The sequence below is a fragment of the Sapajus apella genome, unplaced genomic scaffold (genome assembly GCF_009761245.1).
Source record: "Sapajus apella isolate SASKATOON/1434 unplaced genomic scaffold, GSC_monkey_1.0 scaffold3, whole genome shotgun sequence".
NCBI lineage: Eukaryota > Metazoa > Chordata > Mammalia > Primates > Cebidae > Sapajus > Sapajus apella.
The window spans coordinates 47,056,348-47,070,724 of record NW_022436943.1 but is presented as its reverse complement, the minus strand read 5'-3'; the positions used below and the strand labels follow the sequence as shown (position 1 = coordinate 47,070,724).

Sequence of the window (14,377 nt, the reverse complement as noted above, 5' to 3'; positions counted from 1 at the left end):
CAAGTTTGTGGTCATTGAATCAGCAGCCTCAGGAAACTGAGACAGGGGATGAGTGGGAAGCAATGACCTGCTCAGGCAGGCAGGACTGTGCCATTCATTACTTCCTCTTTCTCCCCTGCACTCCCACTTCCCAAGGAGAAATGAGGGACTTCGCAGCCCAGCAGTGCTAGCAGAAGAGAATGTCCCTTGAGCACCAGAGTGGGGGCTGCAGCCTCCTGGGCTCGGCAAGGCAGACTGGGCTGGCATTGGAGCCCAAGGGAAAGCTGAGCCTCTACCACGGCCCCGATCACTGCTCTGGCTCATGGGCCTGGGGGGCTTCCCACCCTGTCTGTGGCCCCCGTTCCTGCTGAAATGTGACTCGGTGTCATCCCAGAAAATTTCTGGGAAAAGCAAAACCAAGGAGGCCAGGAGGCACTTCCTGAGGCTGATTATTGTCCCGGCTATGACCTCTGCTGTGAAATTACAGTGTCCAGTGTGTGGCTCCTTCTTTTCTCATTTTAAAAAAGGCCTTTCCCAGAACCACTGGGGACTAGCCCTCATGCCTCAAACCATTGTAAGTATTTACAGGAAATCATTCAGCAGTACTGCTTATATGATACACATATTGTGAAATGTAGAGTTAGGTCACTGTTCAGTGACCGGGTATAGAAACATCCCCAACAGCCTGAGACCTGGACTTAGAGAGGACTTCGGGGAAACCCAGTGTTGTTTTCACGGCCTCCCCCACCTCAGGTTGCTGCTGGGCCACCTCAGGACTTTCGCAATCTGGTTTCTCGCTTTTTTTTTTTTTTTTTTTTTAGCTTTAAAATTTCTAGACGTTTATTAGGTTACTATTATTATTCTACTTTAAGTTCTGGGATACATGTGCTGAACATGCAGGTTTGTTAGATCGGTATGCCCGTGCCATGGTGGTTTGCTGCACCCATCAACCCGTCATCTACATTAGCTATTTCTCCTAACGCTCTCCCTCCCCTATCCCCCTACCCCCTACAGGGCCTGGTGTGTGATGTTCCCCTCCCTGTGTCCATGTGTTCTAATTGTTCAACTCCCACTTATGAGTGAGAATACGCAGTGTTTGGTTTTCTGTTACTGTGTCAGTTTGCTGAGAATGATGGTTTCCAGCTTCATCCATGTCCCTGCAAAGGACATGAACTCATTCCTTTTTATGGCTGCATAATATTCCATGGTGTATATGTGCCACATATTCTTTATCCAATCTATCATTGACAAGTATTTGGGTTGGTCTCTCTCTTTTTGTAAAGGATTCCCAGAAAGAAAGTCTAAAAAACACTATTATTTTTAATATTAATTTCATTTTCTGATTATCCAGTTTTAGGCTACATGTGGCATCAGAGTAGGGAGGATTTCTATTGGTCCTTGCTATGCAGACCCATCTGAGTATCACATGCAGCCTACACCACTACAGAGACAAGGTTCCGTCGTGATGACATGCAAACTTCCTCATTCATTCATATATGCACGTTTAAGCATCCATTCATTCAGCAAGTCATCTGATAAATACTGACAGCCTTCTGTTGGAATACGGTAGTAAACAAAACACTCTGCTCCCTTGGAACTTGGAATGTGTCCCGGTAGAGACAGGAAGAGCAGGCAGCATGAGGGACACAGAGGGAGAAAAGCCTCATCCGTCCGGAAGTGTGCAGGGAGTTGAGACCTGAAGGAGAAGTGGGAGTGGATGTGAGGATCGGCGTGTTCCAGATGGGGGAACAGCCTATGCAAAGGCCTAGAGGTGAGAGAGAAAGTGTTGTTTGTTCTAGGAGCTGCAAATCATCCACAAGGTGGGTGGAAAGTAGCTTGGGACAGAACAGGTAGAAGGATGAGACTTTGAGAGGCCAAAAGACCCCATAGGCCCCACTGGAGAGTTGAAGCCTCATTCTGCATTTGAAAGGGCCTATACTGAAAAGTTTGGAGCAGAGGGGTGAGCAGGCCAATCCGCACTTCCAAATGGTTGTTCTGGGGGCGGTGAACGCTGATTGGAAAAAGTGAGAGCAAGAGAGGAGCCCGCATGTGGGTGGCATCCGTCGTTCTGCTGAGTGATGGGGTGGAGGTGAGGATGGAGAGAAATGTGTTCATCTGAGAGGCACTAAGGAGGTAGGATGGAGAGGCCTTAGTCTGAGTGAATGTGGGTGAGGGAAAAGGGAGAGCCAGGCTTGAGCCCCAGCTTCCTGACTGGCCCAGTGCAGTGAATGGGCAAAAAGGCTCCTTCCCGGCCTGGCACCTGCCAGGATCCAGGACCGAGAGGCCAAGGCCCTTATCTGGGACAGGAGTGGCCTGAATGGAAAGAAAGGGATAGGTTCAAGACATATTTACAAGAAAAACAAATCCCTTTTAAAGTGAGATTTCTGGCACTCAGAAGTTTTTTTTTAAAAAAATCACAATAGCGTCATAGCATGAGTAATTGGATACCCATGATGGAGGCGAAGCTCCGGAAGGAAATGAAGGGGAACAACGTAAATCCTGGTGTTGGAACCAAGCCAGCACCAGGCAGACAACTCACTCCTGCTATTTTCGCAAGTGAGTTCATCCCAGAATTTTCTGTTTCTCCCGTTGGAACCAAACAGCTAAACGTTCCCAGAGCTGTAGAGGTGAAAATACTCCTTGAGGTTAAGTGAACGGTTCAAGGACCCAAAGGTTTGGAACCCAGTTCTCAAATCAGATTCCTGCTCAGAACTCTCTTTCTAAGTCCTGTCTCTGTCATTCCAAAGCTGACTCTGAGGGCTGGTGCCGGAGTGGAGGGAGGGTAAAACAGCTCACATTTTTTTTTCCAGGGCTCCCTTTTTTTCTCTTCCCCATCTCCAGCCAGGTTTCCTCCATTCATTTCCCATTTCCATGGCCTAGACTTTTCCTGCTCTCAACCTTTCCATCAAAATGCATCTGCATGATCTTGTTTCTTCAGGATCCTGATGGCTCAGCTGGGTAGCAGCCATCACCCAGGTCCATCCACCAACCAGAGCAAGACAGCAGTAAGTGGCACTGTAACAGGACAAACTGCCATTCAGTGGCCCCTCCCGCCCAGGTGCCGGGCTCAGACTGTCCGTTCTGCAGTCTTAGATACTCACTGCAGTGATCCTACAAATATACATGTACATAGTGTGCTGTGGAAGAACAGAGGAAGCAGAAACTTAAATATGGCCGAGATTAGATGAACAAGCCTTGGGCTGCCGTGCACAGAGATGGGTCCAGAAGAGTAGTATGACACCAAACTGCAGGCAGCCTCAATGTCACCGTAAGGGCTTCTGATTTCATTCTAGGAGTCAAGAGGAATCACTAAAGGTATTTGAAGTTTGGCATGAAATGAACACATGTGAGCGTCCCAAGGTGGATGGCAGAGAACAGAGCTTGATATTGGGGTGGGGACTAAAAACACTTAGGGTCTGTTAGGCAAGGACTGTAGCAGTGAAGGAGAGGAACAGGTCAAAGAGTGTCTTATAGGTGAGACAGACGGGACTTGGTAGTATTTGAGAGTAAAAGAGACAGGTGGGCCCTCAAAGGTGACTTCGGATTTTCTCTAATACAGGTCATGCCAGGTGCTAAGACAAAGGAACACAGTGGGGAGTAGATTTAAGGATAGACAAAATGAGTTCAGTTTAAGCTATGATGAAAGTTGAAATGCCTTGGGAAATTGGGAAGCTGGCTACAGGGAACTGAAAATCAGGTCTGAACTCAGAGGAGACATTAGGGCTAGAGGCACTGATCTTGGATTCATCAGTGAAAAGGCGACAGTGGCCTGGGAAAGGAGTGACTCCAACTAAAGAGGAGAACTAAAAACCGAGTTCAAAAGGCAAGTGGAAGAAGAAAGGCCAGTCAAGGATGCTGAGGGGGAGGTGATGAAGAGGAGAAAGGAAGAACCAGGAAAGGAGGTTCAAAGCCATCTAGGAAGGTGTTTCACACAAAGAATTGTCAACTGCAGGCAGGACGTGGTGGTTCACACCGGTAATCCCAGCACTTTGGGAGGCTGAGGCGGGCCGACCACCTTAGGCCAGGAGTTTGAGACCAGCCTGATCAACATGGTGAAACCCCTTCTCTACTAAAAACACAAAAATTAGCTGGGCATGGTGGTGCATGCCTGTAATCCCAGTTACCCGGGAGGCTGAGGCAGGAGAATTGTTTGAATCCAGGAGGTGGAGGTTGCAGTGATCATGCCACTACACTCTAGCCTGGGAGACATAGCCAGACCCTGTCTCAAAAAAAAAGAATTCCCAGCTGCAGAATTCAAATGCTGCAGAACGGTCAGGTATACGCAGGAACGGAGAAGAGGCGCTGCATTTTGCCTCAGCTTCCTCATCTGTAAATAATAGCTTGGACTAGACTGCCTCTGACGCTTCCTCCAGCTCCTGTGACTGCTAAGTGCTGTGCCTTGATCCCAGCGAGCTCAGTCACTGGGGCGAGCAATTCATGGAGGCTGGTCCCTGTGCAAGCCCTGCATGGATGTGAGGCAGTGCCAGGCACCTGGTCATTTACAACCCCTCGTGTCCCAGCTTTCCCAGATGTGCTCTTAGGACCACCATGGATTGGACCCATACTTGGATCCTCACATTTCATTCTCACAATAGCCTTGTATACTATTATCCCCATCTTACAGGTGGGAAAACTGAGACTTGGCAAGGCAAATCCAGTGTCATGTAGTCTGTACAGGGTGGAGCCATGATTTGAATCCAGTCTGAAGAAATCTAACGTGGGGTTTGATGTTAAAACAGTCCTTCTCCTTCCCACACTGGCAGTACCTGGGTCATCTTCCCAATCCTGGTTCCTGGTTCAAACAAGGATTTTCTCCCCATCTCTCTTATTCACTATAGCTTTCAGTACTGATGAAGTTGCTGCCACGAGCTTGCATTACTTTGAGCATCAGGGAAAAATCTTTTTAAAAATAGCATAATTCAGAGGTAATAGGAGCAAAAAGGGGCAACCCCTCTTCATGGTTTCAATCAGGACTTCTCTCCTGAAATTAACAAGTACATGGGTGGGATTAATACTGTAACAATTTGAGCCTATGTCCCAATCTTGTTCATGCAATTGTAAGCATCCAGAGGCCAAGGAACAGCCCATACTTTTCCTTGTTGTTTTTTTAAAAACATTTTTCTTGAGGTAGAATTCATGCACCATATAATTCACCCTTTAAAGTGTTTAATTCAACAGTTTTTATTAATACTCACAGACACGTGCAACCGCCACCATAGTCGATTTTAGAACATTTTCATCACTTCAAAAAGAAGCCCTGGACTCCAGCTACCATCCCCCTAGGCAGTCCACCCACCCCCAGCCACTAGTATACTGCCAGCCTCTGTATATTCTCCTATTCTGGACTTTCCTATGAATGGAATTATATAACACGTGATCTGCGATGATTGACTTCTTTCACTTAGCCTCGTGTGTCCCAGGTTCATGCGTATTATAACATCTGTCAGTAACGTATTCCTTTTTCTGGCTAAATAACATTCCATTTTATGGAGACTCCACATTTTGTTTATTCATTCTTCAGGTGATGAACGTTGGGGTTGTTTCCACTTTGCAGCTATTATGAGTAATGCTGCTATGAACATTCACGGACAAGTGTTGTATGGACATAGGTTTTCATTTCCTTAGGAATAAAATTAGGGAAACAGCCATACTTGTTTCTCTTTCCACAGCGACGCCTAGCACTGTGTGCCATGCGCTGTGAGGCCTCAATGGCTATTTGTCTAAGTGAGTGAACAGAATACAGTTTGCAGCACAAGGCATCAAAGCTAAGGGTCCATCTGGTTCCATAGACGCCTCCAACCACCTTTAAGCTGAGTCCCGACTTCCTCACCCAGGACTGAAAAAAACTTCCATCTTATTTCTTGTTCACTGTGGCTTTGTTTGATTCTCCTGTATTTCAGGAACCAATGAAGCAGCTATCATTGAAATCTTATCGGGCAGGACATCAGAGGAGAGGCAACAAATCAAGCAAAAGTACAAGGCAACGTACGGCAAGGTGATTCCAGGGGTGGTGAGCAGGCGCGCACCCGGCCGTGGCCTGGGTGGTCTCAGCTTCCCCACGTCTCCACAGCCGCACAGAGTACCTTTATAGCTTTATCGAGTCAGCCCAGGAGGAAAACTGCAATAACCACTTAACAGCGTTAATGAAGTTCAGAAAAACTGAAATTGCTCTGTTAACTTAATAGTCTGTAAAATCAACACTCTTAAATTCATCATTTCTTAAATTGACTTCATTTTTCTATTAAGACCCTAGTCTTTTTTTCGCTTAATTTGGACTAATTGTATATATGTAGATAGATCAGTAATTTGAAAATCAGTTTCCACAGGTGGGTCTTTATACAGGAATTTTTCACACGTGATTATTACAGAAAACTGATAAAAAAAAAAAAACCCTCCATTTCATTAAGCTATCGACACCTTTTTTTCCTTACATTTTCTCCTTTTCTTTCATTCTTGTTATTGTTGAAAATAATGTTATATAGAGAAGTCTTCAGTTATGCATTAGGCTTTCTTATTTCTTTATTAATACATAATGGACACAACTTTTTCTCAACATCATTAGAATTATTATTATGCAAAATGAATATCAATTATTATGCTGTATTCTCATTTATATTTATCAATCCTTTACCATTTCAATCACTATATATATATAAATAGATATCTAGAAAGATAGAGATGGGTTTTCCTATTTATTTGACATTGAGCAGGTAACAATTGCTTCAGGCCTTGGTCTTTTCAAGGATAGAATGAAGATGATAACTTAGCTCCCTTCTCAGGTTGCTGGGAGAATCAGTCAAGATAATGCCAGTATGTACCAATACTGAAAAGCTATGATAGCTATGATTGTTCCCATTTTACAGACAGGAAAAGGAAAGCTTATATGTATAAATGACTTATGGAAAATCACACACCTAACAACAAAAAAAAAAAGAACCAGGACTAACATCCAAGTCTCACACCCAAGTCTTCTGACTTCAAGTGTCCATTCCTGAAGGACCCAAATACCCATAAGTAGAGCTATTTACACACACACTAAATGGCCCCAGTGGCTGTGCTTTTGTGCTTTTTCTCCTCCTCTCCTTACTATTAGGCTCGTCAACATAATTTTTGATGAAAGTAAGTGTATCTTCAATTCAATTACATTTAATTAAATGGATGAAGCTGATTTTTTTTTCAGACAGAGCCGCGCTCTTTTGCCCAGGCTGGAGTGCAGTGGCGAGATTTTGGCTCACTGCAACCTCTGCCTCCTGAGTTCAAGTGATTCTCCTGCCTCAGCCTCCTGAGTAGCTGGCATTACAGGCACATGCCACCATGCCTGGCTAATTTTTGTATTTTTAGTAGAGACAGGGTTTCACCATTGTCGTCAGGCTGGTCTTGAACTCCTGACCTCATGATCTGCCCACCTCGGCCTTCCAAAGTGCTGGGATTACAGGTGTGAGCCATTGCACCTGGCCTGAAGCTGAACTTTTATCCCTGTCAACATCCCTAACTCCAGTAGCCTCCCAAGACACATTCACCTTACCAATATGAAAAGTCAGGCCAGGCAGGGTGGCTCACATCTGTAATCCCAACACTTGGGGAGGCCGAGGCAGGAGGATTGCTTGAGCCCAGGAGTTTGAGACCAGTTGAGACCCTCATCTCTACCAAAAATTAAAAATTAGCTGGGTGTAGTGGTATGTGCCTGTAGTCCCTGCTACTCAGGAGGCTGAGGCCAGAGGATTAAGCCCAAGAAGTCGAGGTCGCAATAAGCTGTGATTGCAACACTGCACCCAGTCTGGTGACAGAGTGAGACCCTGTGGAAGGAAGGAAAGAAAAGAAAAGAAAAAGAGAGAACGGGAGGAAGGGAGGAAGGAAAAGAAGGGAAGGAAGGAAAGGAAATGAAAGAAAGAAAGATAGAAGGAAGGAAGGAGGGGAGGGAGGGAGGGAAGGAAAGAAGAAAGAAAGAAAGAGAGAAAGAAGGAAAGAAAGAAAGAGGGAGGGAGGGAGGAAAGAAAGGAAAGAAAAAATGAAGGAAAGAAGAAAAAGAAAGAAAGAAGAAACAAAGAAGGAAGGAAGGAAGGAGAAATAGAAAGAAAGAAAGAGAGAAAGAAGGAAAGAAACAGAAAGTCAGATATAATGCTTCTAAATCTTTAGTCTAAAGAAGAGTGAATGGGTTCCAAGTGAAAGCCTAGGGGTCCTGTTAAAACTTAAATGGGGCCGGCGTGGTGGCTCATGCCTGTAATCCCGGCACTTTGGGAGGCCAGGGTGGGCAGATCACTTGAGGTCAGAAGTTCGAGACCAGCCTAACCAACATGGAGAAACCCCGTCTCTACTAAAAATACAACATTAGCCAGGCGTGGTGGCAGGCATCTGTAATCCCAGCTACTCAGGAGGCTGAGGTAGGAGCACCGCTTGAACCCAGGAGGTGGAGGTTGTGGTGAGCCAAGATCATACCACTGCACTCCAGCCTGGGCAACAAGAGTGAAACCCCATCTCAAAAAATAATAATAATAAAATTTAAATGGGCATGTTCTAGCACAAAATTTGTGATACTTCATTTGCCAATCGTTTGCTTACTTTCTAGTTCTCAGCTGTGTTTCAGAGAGCTGAGACTGCCAAAGAGATGACCTAGAATCCCAACATCGCAAAGCTAGAAAATGATATGATCCAATCTAAACCCCGTGTCAGTTGACCTCCAAAGAGAATAACCATCCCATGGTAACACAGAGTTAGCAGGAAAACCAGGACTAGAGCTGAGCTCTCCTGAGCCTTCTTCTCTGTCCAGACAGAATGTAAGCACACAGCGTGTGTTTTTATGCCTGTGGCTTGTAAGAGTGGGAAGCTGGGATTTCTCTTCTCTGCAGCTGTATAGAATGCCCACCTGGCTTGAAAATATATTTCCAGTTTTTAGATGGCTCCACATCATAGAGAACTGACCTCAGACCTGCCTTCACAAGACGGGATGTTGGCTGGAGCGGCCACTCTGGGGCGGAGGCATTGTATTACACCCTCCTTTAGGACTCCAGATCCCAGGGCTTTGGACAAAAATATTCCAGGTTTTTCTCCCAGGCCAAGAGCTCAGAGCTTCATTTGAGAAACAGTTGATTTGCCTCCTCTTAGAAAACCTTTTTTTCAGCATGGGAGATTAATAATAATAAGCATTTGTTGGCCATTTAGAATGTGTCAGGCACTATGCTCCGTATTTACAAGTATCGTCACATTTACTTCTCCCAACAACTCTGCGAGGTCAGTCTTGCACTGTCTCCATTTTTCAGAGCTGAAAACTGGCAGTTGGTGGAATTCCGTACATTTCCAAGGTCACAAAGCTACTGTGGCTGTGTTCTCTGCCATCATGCCACACTGCTGGGGAGCTGCCCACCCTATGCTATAGCTTGTGTCCTTGAAATGCCAGCTGGTCTGTGGGCCTCCAATCTGAGCCACCCTGGGCTGTCGCTCTACATGAAGGCTTTTGGTTTAAGTTGGGGCATTAACCACTCTAGGTAGGCTGATGCCCATTCTTGACCATTTCCTCTGATTTTGTTTTTGTTTTTGTTTTTTCCAAGACGGAGTCTTGCTCTGTCACCAGGCTGAAGTGCAATGGCATGATCTCAGCTCACTGCAACCTCCGCCTCCCAGGTTCAAATGATTCTCCTGCCTCAGCCTCCTAAGTAGCTGGGACTACAGGCATGCACCACAACGCCCAGCTAATTTTTGTATTTTTAGTAGAGACGGGGTTTCATCATATTGGCCAGGATGGTCTCTATCTCTTGACTTCATGATCGCCCCGCCTCAGCCTCCCAAAGTGCTGGGATTACAGGCATGAGCCACCACACCCAGCCCATTTCCCCTATTAAGCCATATTGTCAGAGGGAGATAGGGAGAAGGGAGTTAGCTCACTTGTCAGAATAGATGCCAGGCTGGGGGTCAAGGTGGCTCACACCTATAATCCCAGCACTTTGGGAGGCTGAGGTGAGAGAATCGCTTGAGCCTAGGAGTTTGAGATTAGCCTGGGCAATATGGCAAAAACCCACCTCTCCACAAAAAAATTTTAAAAATTAGCTGAGCATGGTAGTGTGCACCTGTAGTCTCAGCTACTTGAGAGGCTGAGATGGGAGGATTATCTGAGCCCAGGAGGCAGAGGCTGCAGTGAGCCATGATTGCACCATGCACTCCAGCCTGGGTGACACAGTGAGACCCTGTCTCAAAAAAAAGAATAAGCAGCTGCCAGTAAGAATTCCATGTACTTCCCCTTCTACATGCCTGCGTTCTTCCTCACTTGTGTCTCTTCCAGGATTTAGCGAGATAACTGGAGTGACGGTACAGTCTGTCAGGTTTTCCACAGCAATCCTCTTTATTCCTGTTGTCCTCTGCAATTACTCATAGTGCCCCTTTCACAGTGAAAAGCATCCCAATTTGGATGGCAAATTCTCTGGTCCTCCTAGAGATAACAGCCCTGTATTTCGGTCCTTCCTAGCTGAATATTTGGGGAAAATTCTTCAACTTCTGAGGTTCAACAGATCTTGAGGGCTTTTCAGCACTCTTGAGGATTGGCTGAAAAAGCTCTCTGAGCTCTCAAGTGTTCCACAGATACTGTTGTTATTGTGATTCATCTGTGAGGTCTCCTGAGCAGGGAGCTCCTCTCCATCTCTCTGCCAGCCCCAGGGGGAAGGTGGACGGGCAGCTGAGAGCAGATGATGTGTGCCAGATCACTGCCTACATGTCCACAGCATCTTTCTTGTCAACCATAAGCACTTGCAATAGTGCAAGCAGACACCTGCCCCTCTCCTCCTGGGCCGTTCCCAGCAGGTCTCTCACTGTCTTCCTGCAGGACCTGGAGGAGGTACTCAAGAGTGAGCTGAGTGGAAACTTCGAGAAGACAGCCTTGGCCCTTCTGGACCGCCCCAGCGAGTATGCCGCCCGGCAGCTGCAGAAGGCTATGAAAGGTCTGGGCACAGATGAGTCTGTGCTCATTGAGGTCCTGTGCACGAGGGCCAATAAGGTCAGTCCCAGCTGAGCCCGCAAGGGAACATCACACACCCAGTAGAGATGGATGCAGCCCCCAGAAGGGACCCTACTTCCCAGCGTTTTATCCAAGGAGTGAGCAGGTGTCTGGGCAGAAATGTGTGTGCTTGGTCCACGTGGGAGGACATCTCTTCCAGTCCTCCAGAGGTCAGTCTTGGGGTGGCTGCCCCTTGACAGAATAGATCTTTCCAGAAGAGCTGTGTCCAGCATCTGCTTTTCTTTTTTTTTTTTTTTTTTTTTTTTTGAGACGGAGTTTCGCTCTTGTTACCCAGGCTGGAGTACAATGGCGCGATCTTGGCTCACCGCAACCTCCGCCTCCTGGGTTCAGGCAATTCTCCTGCCTCAGCCTCCCGAGTAGCTGGGATTACAGGCACGCACCACCATGCCCAGCTAATGTTTTGTATTTTTAGTAGAGACGGGGTTTCACCGTGTTGACCAGGATGGTCTCGATCTCTTGACCTTGTGATCCACCCGCCTCGGCCTCCCAAAGTGCTGGGATTACAGGCGTGAGCCACCACACCCGGCTCAGCATCTGCTTTTCTAAACTGATGCTTTTATATGCAGGAGGCACAATTCTACTTTCCCCTACCCAGCCTGACTTTGTGGCTCTTCCGGCATGAAAAATCAACAAGCAGCCCAAGCATGCCTATGCCGCTGCCTGGGCCACGGCTGTCACCTGGCACCTAGCGTAGGGTACAAAAGAGACTATGATGAGGAAGAGAGGTGAGTGGCGCTGGGGGACGCCAGTAACACCCCAGTGGCTGCCAGTACTACCCTGAAGGGTTGCGTCCTTCTGTCGTCAGACAAAGGCATGTCCCTCGAGCACGTGCCACCCTTTCAGGGGCTGAAAAGAGCATCTGTGGAGGCCCCAGTGGAGGCCTATTTGGCTCCAGAAGCCAGGAGAACAAAGGGATTCATCAAGGGTCAAGAAGGTCCACGAATTATTCATAGGAGAGACCCCTCTTTCTTCAGCTCCCACACGTGACAGCGGAATGGGGCAGCCCAGCAAGGAAAATGCCAGAAGAGCCCAACATTCTTAAGGCATCTCAGCAGGAAGTAGAAGTAGAGGTTGGAGCAGACAGAAGGCTAAATGGAAACAGCACCCTGACGCAAAAATAGCTAGAGAAGGCCTGGACGCTGGGCCCCGCTCACGCTGCTCAGCTGCTTTTCCCAAAGGGCCGCTGGGGTCCAGGCTATAGCTGCAAACCTTTTCCAGAGCATTCCTGGACTTTTTTTCTCCCCACAAGATAATAAAAAATCCTCCATTTCAAGGAGTCTCAGGTTGGGATGGTGCTTTGGAGGAGGGTTAACACAGGCCCCCCGGGGTGTGAGTCGAGGTCAAGTGGCACCAGCTTCCCCCACTCAGCATCCACCCTCCCCAGAAGCACTGAGGTCCCAGCAGGGAGGCAGCCATTGCCAGGGTGGTCAGCACCCGCCTTTGTGTAAAGGTTAATTTCAATAATATTTTTCAGGCCAGGTGCAGTGGCTCACATCTGTAATCTCAACACTTTGGGAGGCCAAGGCAGGCAGATCACTTGAGGTCAGTCAGAGTTTGGGACCAGCCTGGCCAACATGATGAAACCCCGTCTCTACTAAAAATACAAAAATTAGCCAGGTGCGGTGGCGTGCACCTGAAATCCCAGCCACTTGGGAGGCTGAGGCAGGAGAATCACTTGAACCCGGGAGGCAGAGGTTGCAGTGAGCCAAGGTCACACCACTACACTCCAGCCTGGGCAACAGAGAGAGACTCCAACTCAAAAAACATATCCATGTATATTTTTCTTATTTGACCATAGCTTTTTCTCCCTCATCCAAGTTCTTTAAGGTCCTGACTTCAACCAATCAGTAAGGCCTCTCTTTCAATCAAATAGATCTGATGGGATGAAAAGAAAAACCCGCAGAGAGCAGGTGCCAGGTTCAGGCAGATCCTGGTCGTGGGTTGGAAAGAGAAAGGGGAGGGAGCTGCACAGGCACAAGTGATCGGCCTCTCGGGGACCTGACCTGCCCCTCCCTCCACCCAGGAGCACAGCAGCAAGGCTTCATCCCCCACCCCTTTCATTTTAACCAGCTTGGGGGTACAGGGGGTTGGGGGGCAGCAGGAAGCCTGCTCTTACATGCTGCTGATTCAAGTGCAAACTGAGGCAACTTCTGAGATGCACCCCTTGGCACCAGAAATTGAAATATAAAGCAGTTCCTCTCAGAACACGCCCTCAAGAGAAACTAGCACTCCTGCCCATAGCCAGTTGGTGACTGAATGAAGCCTTGTTTGAAGGAGAGAAAACTTGGAAACGACCTAAGCCTCCATCCATAGAAGGTTGGCTAAGCAAACCATAGCTTATTGTAGTATGGAACATTTTGTGCCCCTTTAAAAACCTCTAGGTGACTATCCATGTCCAAGCACAGCTAGATCTCCAGGATGTTATTATTGAGAGAAAAAATAAGTCAAAGAATGATAGGTACAGTATTCCACCTGCTAAACACTCGACACCTATACAATTCTGTTTTCAATAGCACATATATATGTATACAAATGCAAAAAAAATTGTGTATCTTTCTGATACATACCAAACTTCTAACATGTGTTACCTGGATGGGGATGAGAGAGGGAGACCAGGTGAGGAGGTGGTGAAAGAAGGCGTTAGTTAGCCTAGCTGTAAACGTTTCACTTTTAACAAAGGAGAACGTACGCATATGTTACTTGCGTGTTTGAGATATTTGCAGAGAGAGAGGGGCCCTTCACATCCCCAGGGACTCACTCCAGGCCTGCATCCTGGACCCATAGGAATGATCGTCTTAAGAGGAAGTCATGAAGGCACCGTGTCCAGACAGTCTCCCGCCTCTTCTCTCTGTATGTCTTGGTGTCTCTTATTGATTAATCCCTCCTTGGAGTATTGATTTTTTTAAAATTACCTTCCCTAGGAAATCATCGCCATAAAAGAGGCCTACCAAAGGCGTAAGTAACCTTTCATCCTGGCTTTGGATAAAGTATGTTTCTTTCAAAATACCTCTGGGAAACTAAATCGTCTGCTTTCTTCCCTCCTTTTTTACTTCCTTCAAAGTATTTGACAGGAGCCTCGAATCAGATGTCAAAGGTGATACGAGTGGAAACCTAAAACAAATCCTGGTGTCCCTGCTACAGGTAAGAGTAAAGAGATATTACTTGTTTAATCATCTTAGGAAAGAATCCTTGGCAACGTGGCACCATGATGAAAAGGGTAACATAGATAAACATTTCTCTCTTTTATTAAAAATGTTATCTAAGGATCGTCAACCCATCCTCCATCGGTCCAGCTCTGGTGAAATTATATCCAATTGGGATTTCTTCCCTAAAAACAATCTGCCTAATCATTTGCAGCTTGCAATTCCTTTTTGTAAACAAATCAGCTCATTAAGC

The 14,377-nt window shown here is 46.8% G+C and overlaps 1 protein-coding gene across 2 annotated transcripts in view; it reads left to right on the top strand.

Annotated features, from left to right (window-relative positions):
• The window catches only part of ANXA13 (annexin A13), a 56,860-nt gene that overhangs the window by 27,830 nt on the left and 14,653 nt on the right, over window positions 1-14,377 (top strand). For both annotated transcript variants that reach the window (XM_032253117.1, XM_032253120.1), the window contains 4 exons: window positions 5,880-5,974; window positions 10,790-10,960; window positions 13,903-13,936; window positions 14,043-14,122. In XM_032253117.1, coding sequence (XP_032109008.1) covers window positions 5,880-5,974; window positions 10,790-10,960; window positions 13,903-13,936; window positions 14,043-14,122 — 380 coding nt within the window. The remainder of the gene's footprint in view (window positions 1-5,879; window positions 5,975-10,789; window positions 10,961-13,902; window positions 13,937-14,042; window positions 14,123-14,377) is intronic.